Here is a 21,047-nt window from a genome sequence, read left to right as displayed (position 1 = left end):
CTAACCGTAGCTACTACCCAGCTTGTCTGGCACGTTTCAGGTTGTCAGAATTTCAGAGTAAACTAAGTTTGTAAACGTTCATGTTTAATACAGGCCTAAATATTTAGCACACTAAAATGACATCAACACCAGTTTACATTTAAAATGATACTTGTATAATGTACTCACCAATAATCACAAAGACGGTGCAGCCTGTAGTCTTCCACTCTGCATAATCACATAACGTAGAGTTGCAGGTTTATGTGGGGAAAAGTGTTCCGTTAGTTGTGGCGCGTCAGGTCTGCGCAGCTCCTGCGGATCTGGCCCACACCCGCCGGGCGGACTCAATTCAGTTGTGGCGCATCTGGTCTGCAAAGCTGCCCCGGATAGGCGCCGCACCCGCTGGATGGACTGTCACAGGCAGAAGCTACAGACAAGTCTGGCGCAAAGTTGGTGCAGATCTGCATAGTGAGTGCGACTGCTGCGCGAATCTGCTGATTCAAAAACGGATCTGGCACAGATGTAAATGCTGTCTGGGTTCATTTTTGAGGGAAACGGTTAGAACTATGGAATTCCAGACTAGATCTCCCAAGAAACAGAACTATGGTTTTCCAGACTAGATCTCCCAGAAAGAAGATCTAGGTGGGCGGGGCCAGGCTAGACAGGATGACATTTAGGGCTGAAACGATTCATCGAGTTACTCGAATAACTCGATTACAAAAATTACTCGAGGCAAAAACCCTATTCACTGGCTTCAGTAAGACAGTTTGCCTAAAAAAGAACCCCTTCTTATACACACATGCATGCACCCATAGACATAATATACATAGACGCCGCATCGACCGCTACTCCTTACTAGCGCTGATGAGATTTGGAGCCGCCATCTTGGACCGGTCATCCACTCCACTCAGTGTAATCTGTTTGGCCGGTGAGATGAGCTGTCAGCGCACTTAATTAATCATATCTCACTGAATACCGAACAGATTCTCACGCGTTTTTTTTTGCTGCAAAGGTCATACATGTAGTGTATGCCACACACACACGCACACACACACACACACACACACACACGCACACAGAGTCAGCTGCTTAGCGTGCTCCACTGGGGATGCCAAATTACAATCCAGACGCTTTGGATTAACATTCACCCCAGAGTGAGACACAAACATCATCTACATAAACACACATTAACCTACACGAGCATAACTCAGTTTTTATGGACACTCAGAGACACACAATTTCAGGCAGAGGGGGGGACCATAACATGAGTCACAATGCCAAAACACATGATTTAGCGTATTTTAATATTCATAGTGGGTTTAACAGTAATAGAATATTCTGATATATGATATAAAGTGACCTGACGTCCGATATCAAAACTGGGAACATAATCCATGTTTGACAGCATAGACAAAACTAGTTTGATACAAGTTTAATGAGTTAAATATAGTTCACAGTTGACAGAAAAGTTCCATCAACAGCATTATTCACAGTCCACAGAAAGGTTCCATAAACATTTAAGTGAGATCAGTGCCATTCAGACATCTGAGGGGTATTCCAAGTAGGCCTGTGTGGTTTAGTGACAAACTTGGGTAAATTGACTCAAAATAAGTTGTAAACCTCCCAGTAGAAAAGCTGTATGATACAGGAAACATGGTTGTGTGTATTTTAATATTCATAGTGGGCTTAACAGTAATAGAATATTCTGATATATGATATATTATAAAGTGATGACATCCAATATAAAAACTGGGAACATAACTAATCCACGTTTGACAGCATAGACAAAAACTGGTTTGATACAAGTTTTAATGAGTTAAATTTACAGAAATAAATCCATTAACATTTTTAGTTCAGTGCCATCAAAAATAAAGTGATGAACAGACATTGGTGTGGCATAAAGGAAATGGAGTAACTGGGTTCAATATCAACAGCATTTGTTAGACAAGTTCCATAAATATTGTAAAGTGCAAGTTTGTAGGTTTGTTTCTGATCCTTAAAAAACAGACATTGGTTTGGCATAGTAAGTGTAACAGTTCATCAATTCAAGACAAAAAGGTGACTTGTCACTTGTACAGTGTCAATGGGTTCATCAACAGCATCTGTTATTTACAGTTCACAGAAAGGTTCCAGTGAGACAGAGTTACCGTCATGCAGTTGGTTCTATGATTTCGACAACTGGTGCATGTCATTTTGTATGTTCCCACCTTGCTAAAATTGCTTGGGTACACTTTGGCTGAGAACAAAAGTGCTTCAGACAGCAGGTGGGCAAATAAGATGGCATAGTAAACTGGGTAAACTCCATAAAAGAGGACTGAGTCAACCAGACGATGGGAAAATGGGACACAGAGTGGCGAATGCAGGTGATGAAGGTGGAGCTCATAAATCAAACATTCAGTCACAGTGTAGCAGATGCCCTGCAGTACTGCAATGAAGAGCTGCACCTTCCTCAGTTCCAGGGGTGTGAGGAGACCGTTCAGTTCATTCACAGTCTTCTTGAACAAGGCAGTTGTTCTGGAGAGATACAAAATAATAAATAAATGAATGAAAAGGAATTTGAGAGGCATCTTATTCTTGTTAGGGTAAATGACATGTGAATAATACAGTGTTGGGCAAGCTACTTCGAAATTTTAGTGAGCTAAACTATCAGTTACTCTGCCATGAATAAAACACTACACAAAACTACCACCCAGTCAAATGTATTAGTAGCCTAACACAAACACAGCAGTAGGCTAGTTCACTACATAGGAAGCTACTTTAAATTGTGCTAATTTCACATGACAAGACAAGTGTAGCTTGTCTGGCTAAGCTACTTGATAAATAAAGAAGTTGAGCTATTGAAAAGTTACTTTATTCAGGAAATAGTGAGGCTACCACCAACACACTTATGCTACAAGTAGCAGCTAGCGATTGCCCAATAGGCTAGTCTGTGCCACTTGTGTAAAATTTGCCAGCCAAATCTAGTATGATTTATTTCTACAATAGCCTTCTTGTGTCAGTTGTAATCTAAGTCAGTGTTATGGAATATGACTTATCAAGTCTCAGTTCATAGCCGGGTGAACACCGAGTAAACATAGCCTAGCTAGATGGCTACGATTTTCATACAGTAATATCAAAGATTGCTCCTCCTCAGCTCTCTGGTAATATTCTATTCACAAAATACAACCAATAGTACGGTTATGTTAAATCTTACTTGTGAAAAGTAAATCCCCCGAGTATGGTCCGCCGATTTGAGAAGGAACATGCTGCACAGTGCTGTCATCTTGTGTCTTCTGCTGCAACGCAACGAGGAGTATGACCGGTCCAAGATGGCGGCCGCATTTCTTGTTTCCAGCAGCCAATGCGGCGTCTATGTATATTATGTCTATGGAATAGACTCACTGGAAGTTTAGGCTAATTACTGAAAAAAAAATTAAGCGTTCAATACTTATTTCCACCATATATTTATTTTACCTGAATATTTTAACTTCCAAATTAAATGTAAAAATGAATGTCAGACGAAATGTAAAGTTTGACTGACTGGATTTTGTATACAAAACATAGTGAAAACTGTCTAAGGTCACTCTCACTCTCCCTTGCTAAAGAGCTAAATGGTTTAGTCCGCCTGCACGATTCATAAGGTAGTCTATCTTTTGTTTATTTAGTTGAGCATTGCTAGTAGTGGACCGCTAATTGTTGTGCTGCTGGTGCAATGTCTTTCTCCAAGAAAGTCAAGTCAGGTTACTAAAAACAAAGGCCAAAACAGGAAAAAGAGAGACATGAGAAATGAGGGGAAACAACTGCTAATAAACTTCTTTCCAAAGAAAGGTGAGCACAAACGTCAAAACACGAAATCCCATGGTGTTTGCTTGAATATCTCCGCAATCATTGGTGCTAAAACGAACTGAGACAACCCATTGGAATAGCAGAAAATACACTTTCATAGGTTAGGCTAATCTGATGCATCTCGTGATCCAGCTCCATCACTTTCAGAAAGACTGCATGGCGTCAGCTTGATTCATGTCCTGTTGTAGGCTACATGCTGATCATTATCACTAGGCTAGTGGTTTAGGGCGCGATTTTTTTTCTCTCCCTTTCTGTTTTCGTTAGTTTTTTTTTTTTTTTTACTCAAGTAACGGATGGGATTTTTGATGTAGCGAAGTACAATACTTCACTCAAAAAGTAATCAAGTAAAATTTAAAATACCGATTTTATAAACTACTTAAAAAATACAAAATACACAGAAAAACTACGAGTAAAATATTACCCAATTTTTTTTGTAATGCCTTACATTACCGCGTTACCGCAAACAGCAGTATATTACAGTAATTACATTACTTTTGTAACACATTACTCCCAACACTGAGCCCAATGTACGCCTATGTACGTAGTAGCCTATATTTTAATTTAACGTCTTTAATGGTTAGAGATCGCACAGGGATGGATAATGATCATCATGAAGTGCTTTGAGCGGCTTGTCATGTCACACATCATATCTATTCTCCCCCCCACCCTGGACCCCTTCCAGTTTGCATACCGAGCCAAACGGTCCACAGAGGATGCAATCTGCTCTGCCCTCCACCCAGCCCTCACCCACCTGGAAAAAAGAGACTCAAATGTGAGATTGCTGTTTATAGACTTCAGTTCTGCATTCAACACCATAATACCACAACAACTCATCTGCAAACTTGACAAACTGGGACTCAGTACCTACCTCTGCAACTGGCTACTGGACTTCCTCTGTCAGAGGCCTCGAGTAGTACGTGTTGGCAATAATATCTCAAGCAGCATCACACTGAGCACGGGGGCCCCTCAAGGCTGCGTGCTCAGTCCGCTGCTCTTCACCCTGCTGACGCATGACTGCACTGCAACCTACAGCAACAACCACATAGTGAAATCACCATCATCACCAAGGGCGACGAGACTCAATACAGGTTGGAGGTCGACCTTCTGACCACGTGGTGCAGGGACAACAACCTCCTGCTGAACGTCAGCAAGACCAAGGAGATTGTTGTTGACTTCCGGAGAGGTTACACCCAACACCTGCCACTGACCATCGACGGTGCTGTGGTGGAGAGAGTGAGCAGCACCAAATTCCTGGGGGTGCACATCAGTGAAGACTCAAGAAGAAAGCTCAGCGCCGCCTGTACTTCCTGCGGAAACTCAGGCGAGCAAGTGCTCCACCAGCCATCATGACCACATTCTACCGAGGCACCATTGAGAGCATCCTCTCCAGCTGTATCGCTGTGTGGGGCGGAAGCTGCACTGAATACAACAGGAAAGCCCTGCAGCGCATAGTGAACACAGCTGGAAGGATTATTGGTGCTTCACTCCCCTCCCTGAAGGACATTTACACCTCCCACCTCACCCGCAAGGCGACCACAATTGTGAGTGATGCAAGTCACCCCGCTCACAATTTGTTTGATCAACTGCCCTCTGGGAAGAGGTACAGAAGCCTGCGCTCCCACACCACCAGACTCACCAACAGCTTCATACACCAGGCTGTTAGGAGGCTGAACTCTCTCCCCCCTCCACCCTCAGTTACATAATATCCTGGACTTTGGACCCACAATGGCTGCCTTGCACTACTCCACTTGCACTACTCCACTTGTACACTTGCACACTTCTGAACACACTTCTGCTGCTCTTACATAACTTGCACCACTATGCCACTTGCATACTTAGGTCAAACAGAACTACCTCAGCCATTTATTGGCCTGACTTTTGCACTATTATATTGACTGTCTACTGTATGCACAATTGCACATTTTCAACTCAAATTTTGCTGCTCTTATTTTCTTCATTGTATGTGCCTTCTTATTTTTACTTTTTATATTGTTTACTTGAATGTTATGTTTGTCTGTGGACCTAATTGGTAAAATATGTCTTGTCTCCACCGTGGGATAGTGGAAAACATAATTTCGATCTCTTTGTATGTCTTGACATGTGAAGAAATTGACAATAAAGCAGACTTTGACTTTGACTTTGAGCGGTTGTTTAAGATTAAATTACAATGCCAGACACCTCTAGATATGAGAGACCCCGTCAGTTTTTTGACTTTGTTGCTTTCATGGGATCCAGTCCTCACTCTATGGGAGCTCGGCTCCCTCTGACTCCCACGTAATTCGAGCCCTGGCCCATGCGTCCATAGTGCTCTTGTCCAATGTACTGGATGTTACTACCTTTGATGCCTACACTAACTGCACAATACATTGATAATGAGCTGGGCAAATAACTTGTCATGCCACACAGGAAGAGCAGTATGGAGGTCACTTCCTTCTTCCAAATCCATATAATCCCAAGACTCCCTAAGCCGTGAACCCTCAAAAACAGAACTGACATTAATCAATTTCATGTTTGGCCTGATGACCGTTAAGTATTTGAGGGTTCAGGGCTGAGGTGGGAATATCGAGATTCACCCATTATTATATTGAAATATGTGTAAAAAGGAAACCAAACAGTCACAAAAGGGTATCAGAGAGGAAGGACAAGTGAAGTGGACGAGGAGCTGGAGCTGCACAGAAACCAAGAATACTAAAAGTTGGAAGCTGTGTTTCCAATGCACTAAGGCTGTGTACAAGGGCAAACATGTAATGGTAATTTGCATGTGTCATGTAGTACTAAAATGGCCATTTATTGTACTTAATCAGCTTCAATTTATTTAGACCAAATTCCTTGTATACGCAAGTATACTTGGCCTAGAAACCTGATTTACATTTACATTAAAGGGTTGTCCACAGAGATCACGTTTTTTTACAGTGTGTTGAGGACACAGGCAGCTAGCAGATGGTGAGGTGACGTTTGCTGTAAGTGACAAAACATTTTTCAGCCTAAAAAATGTATGACATTGCTTAGAGCACTGTTTTTCAACCTTTTTTGTGCCACGGCACACTTTTGACACTTAAAATGTCCCACGGCACACTAACATCCTGTGTGAAGAAAAAATAAACATACCGTAGCCTAAAATTTCAAATAATACACAGATATGGCCTTATTATGGCTTCTATGCAAGACCTGCTCAATAAAACAAGCGCCCTCTGTTTCATTTGTAGGTGACTATATCTAATTTAATTGTTGTTATGAACTGGATATGTGATGATTCTGTGAATACTGGATATGGGGCCCCCGTTGTACAATGCCTGCATACCACAAATAGTGCAATCATACAATCAATGAGAGCATGTGGTTATAAATTCTTCAATGCAACAGTTGCTTTTCTGGACCAGTGAGTGACATTTGGGTAATTTTCTGCGGCACACCTGATGATCTCTCACGGCACACTAGTGTGCCCCGGCACAGTGGTTGAAAAACAATGGCTTAGAGTACCTTTAATGTAAATGTAAACTAACCTGGAGTGAGCTGCCTTGCTACAGCGGCGCTTGGGGAGCAGTGAGGGGTTAGTTGCCTTGCTCAAGGGCACTTCAGCCGATCCCACTGGTCGGGGATTGAACCGGCAACCCTTCGGTTACAAGTCTGTTGAAGCCTCTGTCCAAATCCTGGCTTTTGTGTTTTTTGCCTTCTAGGCTGATAGTTGCACTGAACTGACCGTCATCCTCAGGAAGTACTACCTCTGCCCGGTGTACGCCCTGGAGTTTACCTTGGGTTTCCTGGGCAACCTAGTGGTCGTCCTGGGTTACCCGCTGTGCCTGCAGGAATGGCGGAGTACCAACGTCTACCTGTACAACCTGGCGGTGTCCGACATCATCTGTGTGTGCGCTCTGCCCCGCCTCTCCTACCTGTACGCCAACGACATGGAAGAAACATCTATGGTCAACTGTGTGCTCAACCGCTACATCCTCTTCGTCAACATGTACGCCAGCGTCCTCTTCATGGTGCTGGTCAGTCTGGACCGCTACCTGCTGCTCTGCCACCCTGCCCGCGACCACGTCCTCCTGACACCACGCATGGCCGTGACGGTCGTGGGGTACATCCTGCCCCTGGTGGTCCTCTTCTGGAGCTCTCAGAAGATCGCCTCCATGCTGAAGACTCAGGAGAAGGCCTTCCAGCAGCGGGTAACCTCATTCAGGAGGCCACTGCGTGTAGTGAGGGCAGCTGCATACATGTTCCTGCTCCTCTACTTCCCATACCACATTATGAGGAACGTGGAGATCCTGCCACCAATGTTGGCTGGACTGTCAGACTGCACCCGCATCCATATTGACATCCATATTGATCCTCGTCGTGACGAGGCCGATGGCTTACGCGCACAGCGTCATCAACCTCATCTTCTATGTTCTTATGACGGAGTGTTTCCGTCACCTCCTGTTGGCCAGGTTTCAACAGTTGAAGGTTTCACAAGGTCATTCATCCAGACATCATGACAGTAGAAATCATTAACAATTTATGTGACCTGTACTTGCATCCATAATTCTGCTTTGGGATCTTTCTAAGAAAAAAAAAATATATGTATACTGTACTTTTATAAATCTGTTTATTGATGGAAATTACACAGGAAATACATAATAATACTGATAATAATAACCTTAGTAAATCATAGTTATCATTTGTAATTGCCCCAAGTTGCCCCAAGGCTCTGGAACTCCATCCCACCACACATCAAGTCCTGTCCCACAGTTTTAACCCTCCTGTTATCGTTGGGGTCAATTTGACCCCAAGCAACGTTTAACGTCATAAAATATATGGTTCACTTTTTTTTTTCTTCATGTTTCATGACTTTTCCTCAATTGAAGGGTACAACAGAGTTAGCATGAAATTTGTACAATACTATGTTTTCAATGTCAAATTTTTTGTACATTGATGTTCCTTGGGGTCAGTTTGACCCCAGCTGTATGAAACATAAGATACATGAATATTTGACACATTATGGATATTATTATTGTAATAGTATGAGCCAGAACCTTGGAACCAGCCAGGGTTCCAAGGTTCATAAAGGGGTGTGGGGGGTGGGATGGTTTAGTAGGGCTTTTGATGGTGGTTATTACACTCTTGTTAAGTACCTGCCAAAAACTGGGTAAAAATATGAATTATAACTATTGTCTGAGGGTTTATTTAACTGGGGTCAAATTGACCCCAAGGATAAAGCATGTGGGTAAGATTTGAGGGCAACACAAGGGTTGAATCCAATTTAAAGAGCTACCTCTCACTTTTACTTCCTCCTGAGACGTCCTCTCTCTCATGTACTGTACTTGCTTTTTTAAGTTATTTTATTACTTTTATGTTTTTCATTTGCATGTTTTACTGTTTTTATTGTATTTTTTTATTATCATTATTACTTTTATGTTTTTCATTTGCGCGCAGGGACAGACTGGCCATCTGGGATACGGGGTATTTTCCCGGTGGGCCGACGCACCTTTTGGGCCCATACAATAGTATACAGTAGGTATCGAAAACCTTCCAGATACTAAGTCAAAATTATGAGATTTAAAGTCATAATTATGAGATTTAATGCAGTTTGGGAGGGACAGAGCAAGCAGCGCCCCTCATCTGTGTGGCTCATGTGATATGTAGGCCTACATGATCTACCTGCTATCACTTCACTGCTTGACACTACCCTATATGGAGACATATCTCATGTTATCAATGAAGAAAACATTTCAGAAATTATGTTTTGTGCAAATGTGTTAGCAGGCTACAATAAATTCCCTAACAGACAACAGCCTAATTTCGAGGTATCACTGGACTATTAAAGACAGATTCAGAATTTGTTACTCAGTGCAGTTAGGAGAAGGCATCTGAGAACAGTTTTAAGTCTAAATTTAAAACTGGTTACAGTTGATTCCAAAGCTGAACCGCATAGCACCATGTTTAGTTCTAACAGCAGGTTTTACTTACAGGTTCTTCTCCTATAAATAAGCATTGCTTTAAAGTCAATTTTGTTACTTACTGGAAGCCAATGCAGGGACTTAAGAATTGGAGTAATGTGGTCAGTTCTTTTAGTTTTCGTGAGAATCCTAGCTGCTATGTTTTGTATCACCTGATGCTGTTTGATAGTCTTTTTAGGAAGGCCTGAAAAGCCTATTGCAGTAATCAACCCTGCTGGAGATAAAGGCATCACTGAGTTTTTCTAAATCATGTTTTGACATTCAGCCCTCTAAGCCTCCTTCTTTTTACCAGATATATGATAATTACTTCAGTTTCTTCTTTGTTCAGCTGAAGAAAATTTTGAGACATCCAGTTGTTGATTTGGACAATACACTGACAATGGGGACCATAGTCATTTGGTGACAGAGCTAAGTAAATTTGGGTGTCATCTGCATAGCTATGAATATGAAATTAAATTATCTTTGATTTGTCCAGCATATAGAGGTTGAAAAATAACTTATAGAGGTTTAATAATAGTGGCCCTAAGATCGACCCCCGGGGAACACAACAGGTCAAGGACGTTGGTGTTGATGTACAGTTGCCTATGGCAACAAAGAAGCTCCTTTCTTGTAGATATGATTTGAGCCAGTTGATAACTATACTGTAAATCCAACCCCGTGTGCTAATCTGTGTAGTAATATGATTTGAGCCAGTTGATAACTATACTGTAAATCCAACTCAGTGTTCTAGTATGAGTAGTAATATGCTATGATCAGTAGTGTCAAATGCTGCACTAAGGTCCAGTAGCACTAGGACTGATGTTTTGCCTGCATCTGTATTGAGGTGTATGTCATTTAAAACCTTAATAAGAGCTGTTTCAGTGCTGTGATTTGTCTGAAAACCAGACTGAAAGTAATCAAAAGTACCCATTTGATGATGGGTAGGTGTTTAGTTGATTAAATACTACTTTTTCAATAATTTTGCCAATGAAAAGGTAGATTGCATATGGGCCTGTAATTGTTTAGCATGGAGGCATCCAGGTTATTCTTCTTGAGAAGGGGCTTTGCAACAGCTGTTTTCAGAGACTTAGGAAAAGTGTCAGACAGCAGCGACCCATTCACAATGTGAAGAACATCTGCCGCTATGAGGTGAAAATGTGAAGACATTGGTGTTATTTGTACTTCTACTGATGATGTTAGAGAAGAAAGACTGTCTTGCTTTGCATATTTCAGAGTGCAGATGTATACATATAGAGTGCAGAGTAGGGTGTGCAGAGCATCTCTTTATGGATTTCATAGTGGATCTGAAGTTTTATTTGTGCCATTGTCTTTCACCCTCCCTACACTCTCTTTTTAGGACGTTAACTGCTGGATTTTGCATCCATGGTGCTCTCTGTTTGTCCTTAACTTTCTTGAATTTTAATGGAGCAATTTAGGTCTGAAATATTCCATACGATTCCAAAAAAGTTCATCCCAGCTGAAAAGCATGTTTTTGCGGGCCAGGTGTTTAAACCAAATTGTCTGGTAAATACAAAGTTTACCTCTGCTGGGAGTGGACCACTGATGAAAATGTCTATTCCAAGCTCATATAGGCCCGAGAAAAGTTCCTGAAATCTTTTTGGACATACAGCTGTTCTTTGTAAATGTAATTTGCTCCAACCTGCACAATGATTCAAAGTTTGTTTTTTGTGTCAGACACTAAAGCATTTGGAAGACAGCATACAATCATCCTTTCCCCATTTAAATGTCTCACAGCAGAGTCGCCTAGAACGTGGGTTGTGGGATGAACAGGTGCTGAGTGCTGCTTCTTGTCTGTGCCCATCTTTCTGTTGTTGTGGTTTGATCGCTGCCTGCTTTGGGTCTGTTCCCTGAGAAATTCCTCTCTTACTGTACGTCCCGGAGGCATTCAAATCTGTTCCATAGTGTTAGGGGCTGTGGGCTTCCCTTAGGACCACAAGCTCTGTAGTAGTTTGCTGATCTGTCTGTATTTCTGATACAAAGAATACATTTGTATGTGTGTATGTTGAATAAACATACGCACATACAAATAAGGGATACATACGCACATACAAGTAAGGGGAAATGATTGCATGGGGAGTTCATCGAGTGGTGTTCAGATTGTTCTTTCTCTCAAAGAAATCTTCATTGAATTAATCTGGCATGTGTGCAGCTTCTCAATGTTGAAGTTAGAATGCAACATGAGTGTTAGTCATTTTGGATCAATTAAGATGACTTGAAAGTATATTTGATCACATTTTGTGTATTCTAAACAACACAATCATGCCCCACAGTATTGGGAAATGCATTTTAAAGATTGCCATTTTCCTTTGCAAGCAATAGCCACAGGGTGGCGACAAAGCACGCTTTATTTAAATATATGTCTTCCCTAATCTCGTCTCCTTCCTGCACAGACGGCATTCTCCTCTACGGTGCTATTCTTTTATACTGCAGTTTATATTCAGTTCTCTCTTTATTCATCAGGTTAATAAAGACACTTGTTATTATGTAGACTATTAATCCATTATGGGCAATTATGCATTTTAAGAATTCTAAATGAAAAACAATTCAGCAAATGATTATCCTGCCGAGGCTACGAGCCCACAATAAGAGTGAGTGAGCACTGTTGAGGAAAGAAATTGGCTCATGTAGATGTCCGATATTCATGGATAGACGAACATGGAATCTCACTTTCAGTTTCACTTTGCAGCTCAACGTCAATCGCATGTAAATATGAACAGCAACACCTGTTCAGACGTATGCAAATAATTGCGGCGGCGATGCTAGCAGTGATAAGCGTGTCCCGAGGTGACCTTTTTCCACCAGGCCTGCTGGCACCAGCTTTACCTCCGGTGGGCGTGGGCCACAGCATTTTCTATTTAGGGAGGCAGGTAGCTGTGTTTAGCACAGCCTCAGGGGGATTTTGTAATGCTTTTGAAACCCAAAATGTTCAAATAAATCATATATGTGTTTGTTAGTAATACACTGTGCAAAGCAAACGAACCAAATATGCAGAGGTAGCATTACCTTGCTCATGAAAGGTTTGGTATGAATGTTGAGTCATGTCTCATGAAACAGTCATGAATGCTTTATGTGCAGTTTATTACAGCTGCTATGAATGTGTTATGAACTCACCCGTCAAGTAAAGTGTTACCATATATTCTTTTGATAATATTGATCCTGTGAGGGAAATTTGGTCTGCATTTATCCCAATCCGTGAATTAGTAAAACACACTCAGCACACAGTGAACACACAGTGAGGTGAAGCACACATTAATCCCGGCACAGTGAGCTGCCTGCAACAACAGCGGCACTCAGGGAGCAGTGAGGGGTTAGGTGCCTTGCTCAAGGGCACTTCAGCCGTGCCTACTGGTCGGGGTTCAAACCGGCAACCCTCCGGTTACAAGTCCGAAGCGCTAACCAGTAGGCCACGGCTGCCCGGTTACAAGTCCGAAGCGCTAACCAGTAGGCCACGGCTGCAACTTGACCTCCTACTTTAGAGCATAACTCACACTATCTCAGCTCATGGCTCATATGATAAGGGTGAAAAGACAGTTATCAACAGAAATCATCCCGTGCCTATTTGCACAGCATTCTGGTTATGTTACATCAAGAGTCACTCGGCTGGCATGTTACAGTATCGAGGTGGGCCAAGCAAGGCCTGGTTCTCATTTACTCTCGGAAAGAAACACCTGAGACAGGCAGTTCAATTTACTTTAGTGTGTTTCTCCTCACTTGGTACACCTCCTGTGGCCTCACAAGCAAATGTATAAAAGATCAGATAAACAAAGACTGATCCTGACAGTAAAACAACTGCAGAATAATCATCGCTTGGGCGACTGCAACTTTCCCATGAGTGCGCAATATCCTGTATTACATGACATTTCATTGATCAAATCTGTGACATGAGTAGAAGCGTCAGATAAAACATTGTGAAATGCTTCAGTGACCTTGTTGCCATGCAACCTCTCAAAAACAGCCCTGGACTTTGTCCCTAAGATTGTTTTCTTTTTTTTCTTTCTTGTACTGTATATCGGGAGAATGTGCACTCGCTTTTTTAAAATTGTGCACTCATTTCACTAAACTGTGCACTCGTTTTCCTAAATCATGCTCTCATTTTAATAGATTGTGTGCTCATTTCAGTAATTTTAATCAAGGCAGTAATCATAATATACTTTGATGGGGACATGTCCCCCCAATCAAAAATGCTCAAAATGCCCCCCAAAATCAAAACAGAAATTGTTAGGCTACAATAGTATCACTCACTGTTGTACAAAAATGGTATGCTACTGTAAATGGTTAAATAGGTTAAACCCAGAAAGGACATGTAATGTTGCACAACCAAGTTTACAACCATATTTGCTACTTTGACCAAATATCTGCACATGGAACCATGGTAACATAGCCACACAAAGGCATACCCAGAAAGGACATGCAGATGTTGCTCAAAGTTTTTGAATATTTGCTACTTATTTTCTATGCCAATGCACAGATTTATGTTCATATGATTGCAGTTTTGGTTGTTATTTGTTCAACCCTCAATAGCTTAAAATAGAATGGAGCACAACATCAGAAAAACAGTATTATTATTATTGTTTAAAAGAAAACATGTAAACATATCACCCCATGTGTTTGTGAATTTGTACATACTGTATACTAGGGACATGGCAGGAACTGATTTAACCCACCATGCACATTTCCTCCCCCCAATGTTGACTCCATGGATACAGCTTTGGTGTTGGTGAAGTAAGACAAGCTCACGATTTTGTAAAATAAGCGCACACTCTAAATATATATAAATATCTTGAAATCGCTTATGCTTTATTTCTGGAAACAAAATGGTGTCATCACTGATAGTTTCTTTGCATCCTACTTTGTTTGTGTCCTTTTCTTTCCAACTTGACTGAAGTCATACACTTGCGCAGACGCCTGCCATATTGTGGAACAGCAATTATCGTTTATATTCTCCTGTCTCTGATTCGTTTCTAATGGTGGCTGGTATTGTTATGCCAGTCTCTCTACTGTATTCAAAACTGCAGGTGTCAGTTTACAGCTTTGTTAGCATAACGTAAATTAATATTATGAGAAGCAGCAGCTTTGCGATGACACATCATTTCACTGTAGGCCGTTCAGTCCACATTCAACGTTTTCATATCAAGTTGGTTGATCAGTCTGGTTCTATTTTAATAATCACCCCTCTTTCATAAGGCCGCCTTGATTTCAAACTTGCACGGATGTGACAGAAAGGGGAATGGGAGAATGTGCGTAACTGAAAGGTGCATAAAAAAGGACTTACGCGCTACTGGGAGAATTTGGTCCTAAGTGCCTTGCTCAAGGGCACAACAGTGAGAGCCAGAAATTGAACCCACAACTCTTCAGACAACTGCATGCTAGCCCAGCTCCTTAGCCACTAGCTACCACCAACCCCATTTAATCTGTCTCTGCCTTCTGCTAGTCTGGCCTTAGGATCTGCCTTCTGCTAGTCTGGCCTTTGGACACATTCCTAAACACTGCAACTTTCACCCAATGACAACCAGCATATTTCTCACTCTTGAGTATGTTTGCAGAAAACATTACCTTCCAATGCAACACCAACGACAAGCACAATGGTAAGATCAGTTTCTCTGAGACTAAAGATATGTTTGGGGAAAAAAACAACAACAAAATCAGTCACATTCAATGTTGTTTGTTAACTGAACTTGATTTAATTTAGATTTAGACTACTTTACTTAGACTGGATCTTAACATATGTTAAAAAAAACACAGTAAGTAGACAATCAAGCTTTTAAGTCATAACAATGATTGGTTTTCTATGGAAATACACTGTCTCTGTGTGGTAGTCAGTCAGGTGAACTGTTTTCACTGTATCATCATATATTTTCATTCATTCAAAGATTTATATCATAGACAATATTCATGCTGATTATTGAATGTTTTATTGCAATGTTTTAAAGATGTCCAGATAATGTACACAAATTGAACATTGTTTAGATGTCTGTGAGGACAATTCCAACAAAATTGTGTTTTAGTATTGTTAAAGTATATAAACACATACAGTACACACTACTAAATCAAGACTTTACTAATATACTTTTACTCATGGAGTAAAGGTCAAAAAATTAAAAAAGGAAACAGTTTTCTTTTATGCTGGTAATGACAAAGTCAGTAAGAAGGGCCAGTTGCAAGTGGACAAGACAGTAAAGTAGGCTCCAGGGCCTCATGTTGATGATAATTATTAAGTACAAATGGCCAGCTATGTGCAGACATCCCAACCTGCAAAAAGTAATTTCAGGGAGGTATCATGAAGCCCGCCTACACTGAAAACTGATTGGTTGATTTAGCGAGACAGGCCAATCAGGATGCTCTATCTTGGATGCGCTCAGGCACACACGCACCACCCCTCTCTCTCTCCTGTTGTCTACCATAACTTCCCAATTCTGCACTGTATCCCATAAACTGCATGACAGTAGGCTAATTTCATACTGTATTTCTGTAAAATACCCAAATGGATTTGATCAACTTTATAAAGCAGAATTATGCACTAGGCTACTTGGAACACACACATTTTGTTAGCGCAGGATAGAGAATGGCAGTGCACGTAGGCAGCAATTACAGAACTTGTAGCCTACTTGTTGCTGCTTACTAGCAGACAATGTTAGGCAATTCCAAGGAATTACCAGTGCATGAAAATGCAACGCATATAATGTAAAATATAGTGTTAACAGATAACTTAGCTAATGTTTGCTAGTAGTTATGTTAACAATGTTAATAATGTTAAATATGTTAACCATGTTACATAGCTAACTTAGCTAATTTTTGCTAGCAATTATGTTAATAATGATAACTATGTTAGCAATGTTAATGATGCTAACTATGCTAACCATGTTACTTAGCCAAAGTTTACTTAGTTAACTCAGCTAATGTTTGCTAGCAGTTATATTAACAATGTTAATTATGTTAACAATGCTAACTATGCTTACCATGTTACTTAGCTAGGTTGCTAGGCTGTTGCTATGGTGTTTGAGGTGGTTGCTAGGCTGTTGCTAGTGTAGTTATGCCATTGCTATGCTGATTGCTAGGTTAATCATGTTGATTACTATGTTGGTTGCTAGGTTGTCATTATAAAAGTGGTTGCTAGGCTGCTGTTAGGGTATTTAACATGGTTACTATGCTGTTGCTAGGTTAGTTGTGGTGGTTGCTATGCTGGTTGCTAGGTTAAACTCATTGGTTGCTATATTGGTTGCTAGGTTGTGACAGTGGAAGTGGTTACTAGGCTGTTGTTAGGGTATTTTACATGGTTGCTAGGCTGTTGCTAGGGTACTTGAGGTGGTTGCTAGGCTGTTGCTAGGGTAGTTATGGTGGTTGCTATGCTGTTGCTAGGGTACTTGAGGTGGTTGCTAGGCTGTTGCTAGGTTAGTTGTGGTGGTTGCTATGCTGGTTGCTATGTTAAACTCATGCTATATTGGTTGCTAGGTTGTAACTGTGGAAGTGGTTGCTAGGCTGTTGCTAGGGTACTTGAGGTGGTTGCTATGTTGGTTGCTAGGTAGGTGGTGGTTTAGTATAGTTGGAATGGCTTGGCTGAAATGGCTGAAACAGTTAAATAGGTGGATCGTTTAAATGGTTAAATTATTTAATAGGGAATTATTGTAGTGAGGACTTTTATTTTTGAACAGTTGTGGGCAGAGGAAACTATAGTGGCCCTGTAGGAAACAGTTGAGCAGGATGTGTAGTCTTGAGAGAGCCAGATTGTATGTTTAAAGCCTGAGACTGGCAGTTGCTGCAGGTGGCCTGAACACCTGGCACAAGATTCGAATTGCTTAATGGCCCTATTGTGATGTCATCAGCCCAATGTAAAATCTATGGGGACATTTTGAATAGTTTAAAAAGTATAAAAGTTACAGAGATGAAAAATACAAAGCACACATGTCCTAAGTAAGACCTCCGTAACATAGTTTGAATTACGTTTTTATGTTAAACGGTTGAAGCTGCATTAACTGCGTTAGAAGATAATAAGAAGAGGCCTAGGAAGAACAGTACAGTGCATTTTCATGCACTGTAATAGAATGGTATAATAACTGGATGATTATTTACTTTCCTACCTAAAAATTATGTCGGTCAAGGTCTTTACTCTGAGTGTATTTATCTGTTATGAAATTTACAGTTAAATGTCTTTTGTTTTGGTTACCAGTTTTGGCTACCTGTTACCTCTACGTTGATGTGCCTATCAGGTGAGATGTTCACCTGGCCTATGCCTGAGAGGAGGAAGCTTTAAAAGGGTAGTGGGAAGGCCAGAGGGGTAATGCTATCTGCATGCTACAATGCATGCATATGTTACTCTTAGGACAATGCGTGCGCAAAATGGATTAATGCTTCTCCCGCTGGAGTGGTTATTGTCTAATAAAGTACTTTGTAGGCTGCATTATTAGCTGAGCAATGCACAAACTTGCTCTTGGGAAATGGACAAATAATTGGGATTGGGGGAGGGGGGGGGGGGTGGGATTGATGGGTGTGCATTTATTCACATTTATTCCTGCAGGCGCCCTTGCCCAGATACTGTTTTTTTTTTCTTGTGACAGGCGGATAGCTGTACGGAACTGGACGACGTCCTCATGAAGTACTACCTCTGTCCTATGTACGCCCTGGAGTTTACCTTGGGTTTCCTGGGTAACCTAGTGGTCGTCCTGGGTTACCCGCTGTGCCTGCAGAAATGGCGGAGTACCAATGTCTACCTGTACAACCTGGCGGTGTCCGACATCATCTGTGTGTGCGCTCTGCCCCGCCTCTCCTACCTGTACGCCAACAACATGGAAGAAACATCTCCTGTCAACTGTGTTCTCAACCGCTACATCCTCTTCGTCAACATGTACGCCAGCGTCCTCTTCATGGCTCTGGTCAGTCTGGACCGCTACCTGCTGCTCTGCCACCCTGCTCGCGGCCACATCCTCCTGACACCACGCATGGCCATCCGCATCTCCATCCTCACCTGGCTCCTCGTCAACCTCGAGATGACCCCTCTGGTCTACTACGCCATCAAGGACAACGCCCGCTGGAACGGCACCGTGTGCCATGACTTTGCCAGCCTCTCGAGGTCCTGGGACTTCCTGGGCTACAGCTTGGGTCTGACTGTCGTGGGGTACATCCTGCCCCTGGTGGTCCTCTTCTGGAGCACTCAGAAGATCGCCTCCATGCTGAAGACTCAGGAGAAGGCCTTCCAGCAGCGGGTAACCTCATTCAGGAGGCCACTGCGTGTAGTGAGGGCAGCGGCATACATGTTCCTGCTCCTCTACTTGCCATACCACATCATGAGGAACATACGCATCCTTACACGACTGCTGGTTGGCAGTATGTCCACATGCACCATTGTGAAAATCGAGGTGGTGTACATCATAACAAGGCCGATAGCTTACGCACACAGCGTCATCAACCCCATCTTTTACTTCTTGATGACAGAACGTTTCCGTGAGCAGCTCCTGGCCAGGGGTCAGCAGATGAGAACTAGACTCACTGGCTTCTGCTGCAAAACATCATGAATGGACAAGACAAGCAAACAGGACCCAATGCCCACCACCCTTGTCAAGGCATGTCTCCCCACCTCATGCCATACAATGGCCAACATAATTAATACCTCACTGGAGAGTGGAGTGGTGCCTACCAGCTTTACAATGACTGTAGTCATCCCAACCCTCAAAAAACCTGGTCTTGACCGGGATGACCCCAACAACTACCGCCCAATCTCCTCAGTAAAATCCTGGAAAGAGCAGAGTGGCTGCCCAGCTCCTGAGTCACATGTCCCATCACGATCTCTTCGAACCCCTCCAATCTGGCTTCAGAGCACACCACAGCAGAGAGACCTCCCTCATTGAAATCACAAATTACCTCATCGCCGCTGACAACAGTCTCGCCAGCATCCTCATCCTCCTGTACCTCTCTGCATCCTTTGACACCGTCTCTCACATCATCCTCCTCCACCGCCTCTCTGAATTCATCAGCCTCACTGACACACTCACCTGGTTCCGGTCTTATCTTTCAAGCAGGAAACGATTCCTCTCCATGAACCTCCCGTCTGGACTAATGATAGTAATTGATCCCCTTGGGGATCAATAAAGTATCTATCTATCTATCTATCTATCTATCAATGATGTCCTGTCTGGTCTGCCCAGAAAGGCCCTTGACAGGCTACAATATGTCCAGAACGCAGCTGCCAGGGTCTTAACACGCACAAAACCCTGGCAGCACATCATTCCCCATCCTGATAAAGCTTTGCTGGCTGCCAGTCAAGTCACAAATCAATTTCAAAATCCTTCTCACCTACAAATCCCTCCATGCACTTGCCAGTCAAGTCACAAATCAATTTCAAAATCCTTCTCACCTACAAATCCCTCCATGCACTTGCACCCCAGTATCTTACTGATCTCCTCCACCCTTACAGTCAATCACAGTCCCTGGGGTCCTCTGACAAGAATCAGCTTGCCATTCCCCGCACCCTTTGGGGACAGAGCCTTCTGCGCTGCTGCCCCCAGTCTATGGAAGATTCTACCCCTCCACATACACACTGCCCCCACCCTACTGTAGTAGGTGTGTTCAAAAAACATCTAATTTGTTCTCCAAGGACTTCCCAACTCCTTCATTTTGTTTGTTAAGCGACCTTGGGTATCCTGAAAGGCGCTATACACATTTAAGCCATTATTATTATTATTATTATTATTATTATTATTATTATTATTATTATTAAAACAACACCCTTGTGTAACATAACACAGTAATATTACTGCAACACCGTTTTCAGAGCACAGCTTCATCTTCTGAAAAATGACTCACAGTGTTTTTTTGTATATAATATAATTTTGTCATTTTGCCACATTTTTTAAACCTGCTATTAGGGGTGGACATTATACAGGACAACTAAATGTTACCACTTTTTAAATGTTGGCAGAGATGACATCACAATAGGCCTTGGGTAAATGTCTCTATGATTATGTAGTAATCTAGTAAATTATTAAAACAAAGTAAATTATGTAAGTAATTTATTAAACAATTACAATAACATTCAAACTACTGTATTATCTAAAGCTTTTTGTTATTATGGTATATGACCATTTAGTGTTTGTTTGTGCAAGCTATGTTTGTACAAGGAAGAAAAAAGGCCGCAAAATGTGTTTATTGCACAGACATGTTTCGGCGAAGCGCCTTCTTCAGTGTGCTTCTTTTTCTTTTGCGAGCGCTCGTGCCACCCTCAGCAAGATGCCGCCCTGGCGGCTGCCCGCTTCGCCCACGCCAAAACCGCTACTGTCAAGATCAATATGTTCAATGTTGACTTTATAGCAGGTGCAC

The 21,047-nt window shown here is 42.0% G+C and overlaps 1 protein-coding gene and 1 pseudogene across 1 annotated transcript; both read left to right on the top strand.

The window, feature by feature from the left end:
- Positions 1-4,329: 4,329 nt before the first annotated feature.
- Positions 4,330-8,295, top strand: LOC121683494 (annotated as a pseudogene).
- A 6,992-nt stretch (positions 8,296-15,287) lies between these two features.
- LOC121684639 (succinate receptor 1-like) lies at positions 15,288-20,440 on the top strand. Its single transcript, XM_042064696.1, has 2 exons — positions 15,288-15,325; positions 18,293-20,440. The coding sequence occupies exons 1-2, from the start codon at positions 15,323-15,325 to the stop codon at positions 19,244-19,246; spliced, it is 957 nt and encodes a 318-aa protein (XP_041920630.1). The 5' UTR covers positions 15,288-15,322; the 3' UTR covers positions 19,247-20,440.
- Positions 20,441-21,047: the final 607 nt, after the last annotated feature.

This window comes from Alosa sapidissima, chromosome 15 (genome assembly GCF_018492685.1).
Source record: "Alosa sapidissima isolate fAloSap1 chromosome 15, fAloSap1.pri, whole genome shotgun sequence".
Lineage (NCBI taxonomy): Eukaryota > Metazoa > Chordata > Actinopteri > Clupeiformes > Clupeidae > Alosa > Alosa sapidissima.
The sequence above is the reverse complement of the archived record's forward strand: the minus strand, read 5'-3'. Positions and strand labels throughout refer to the sequence as shown.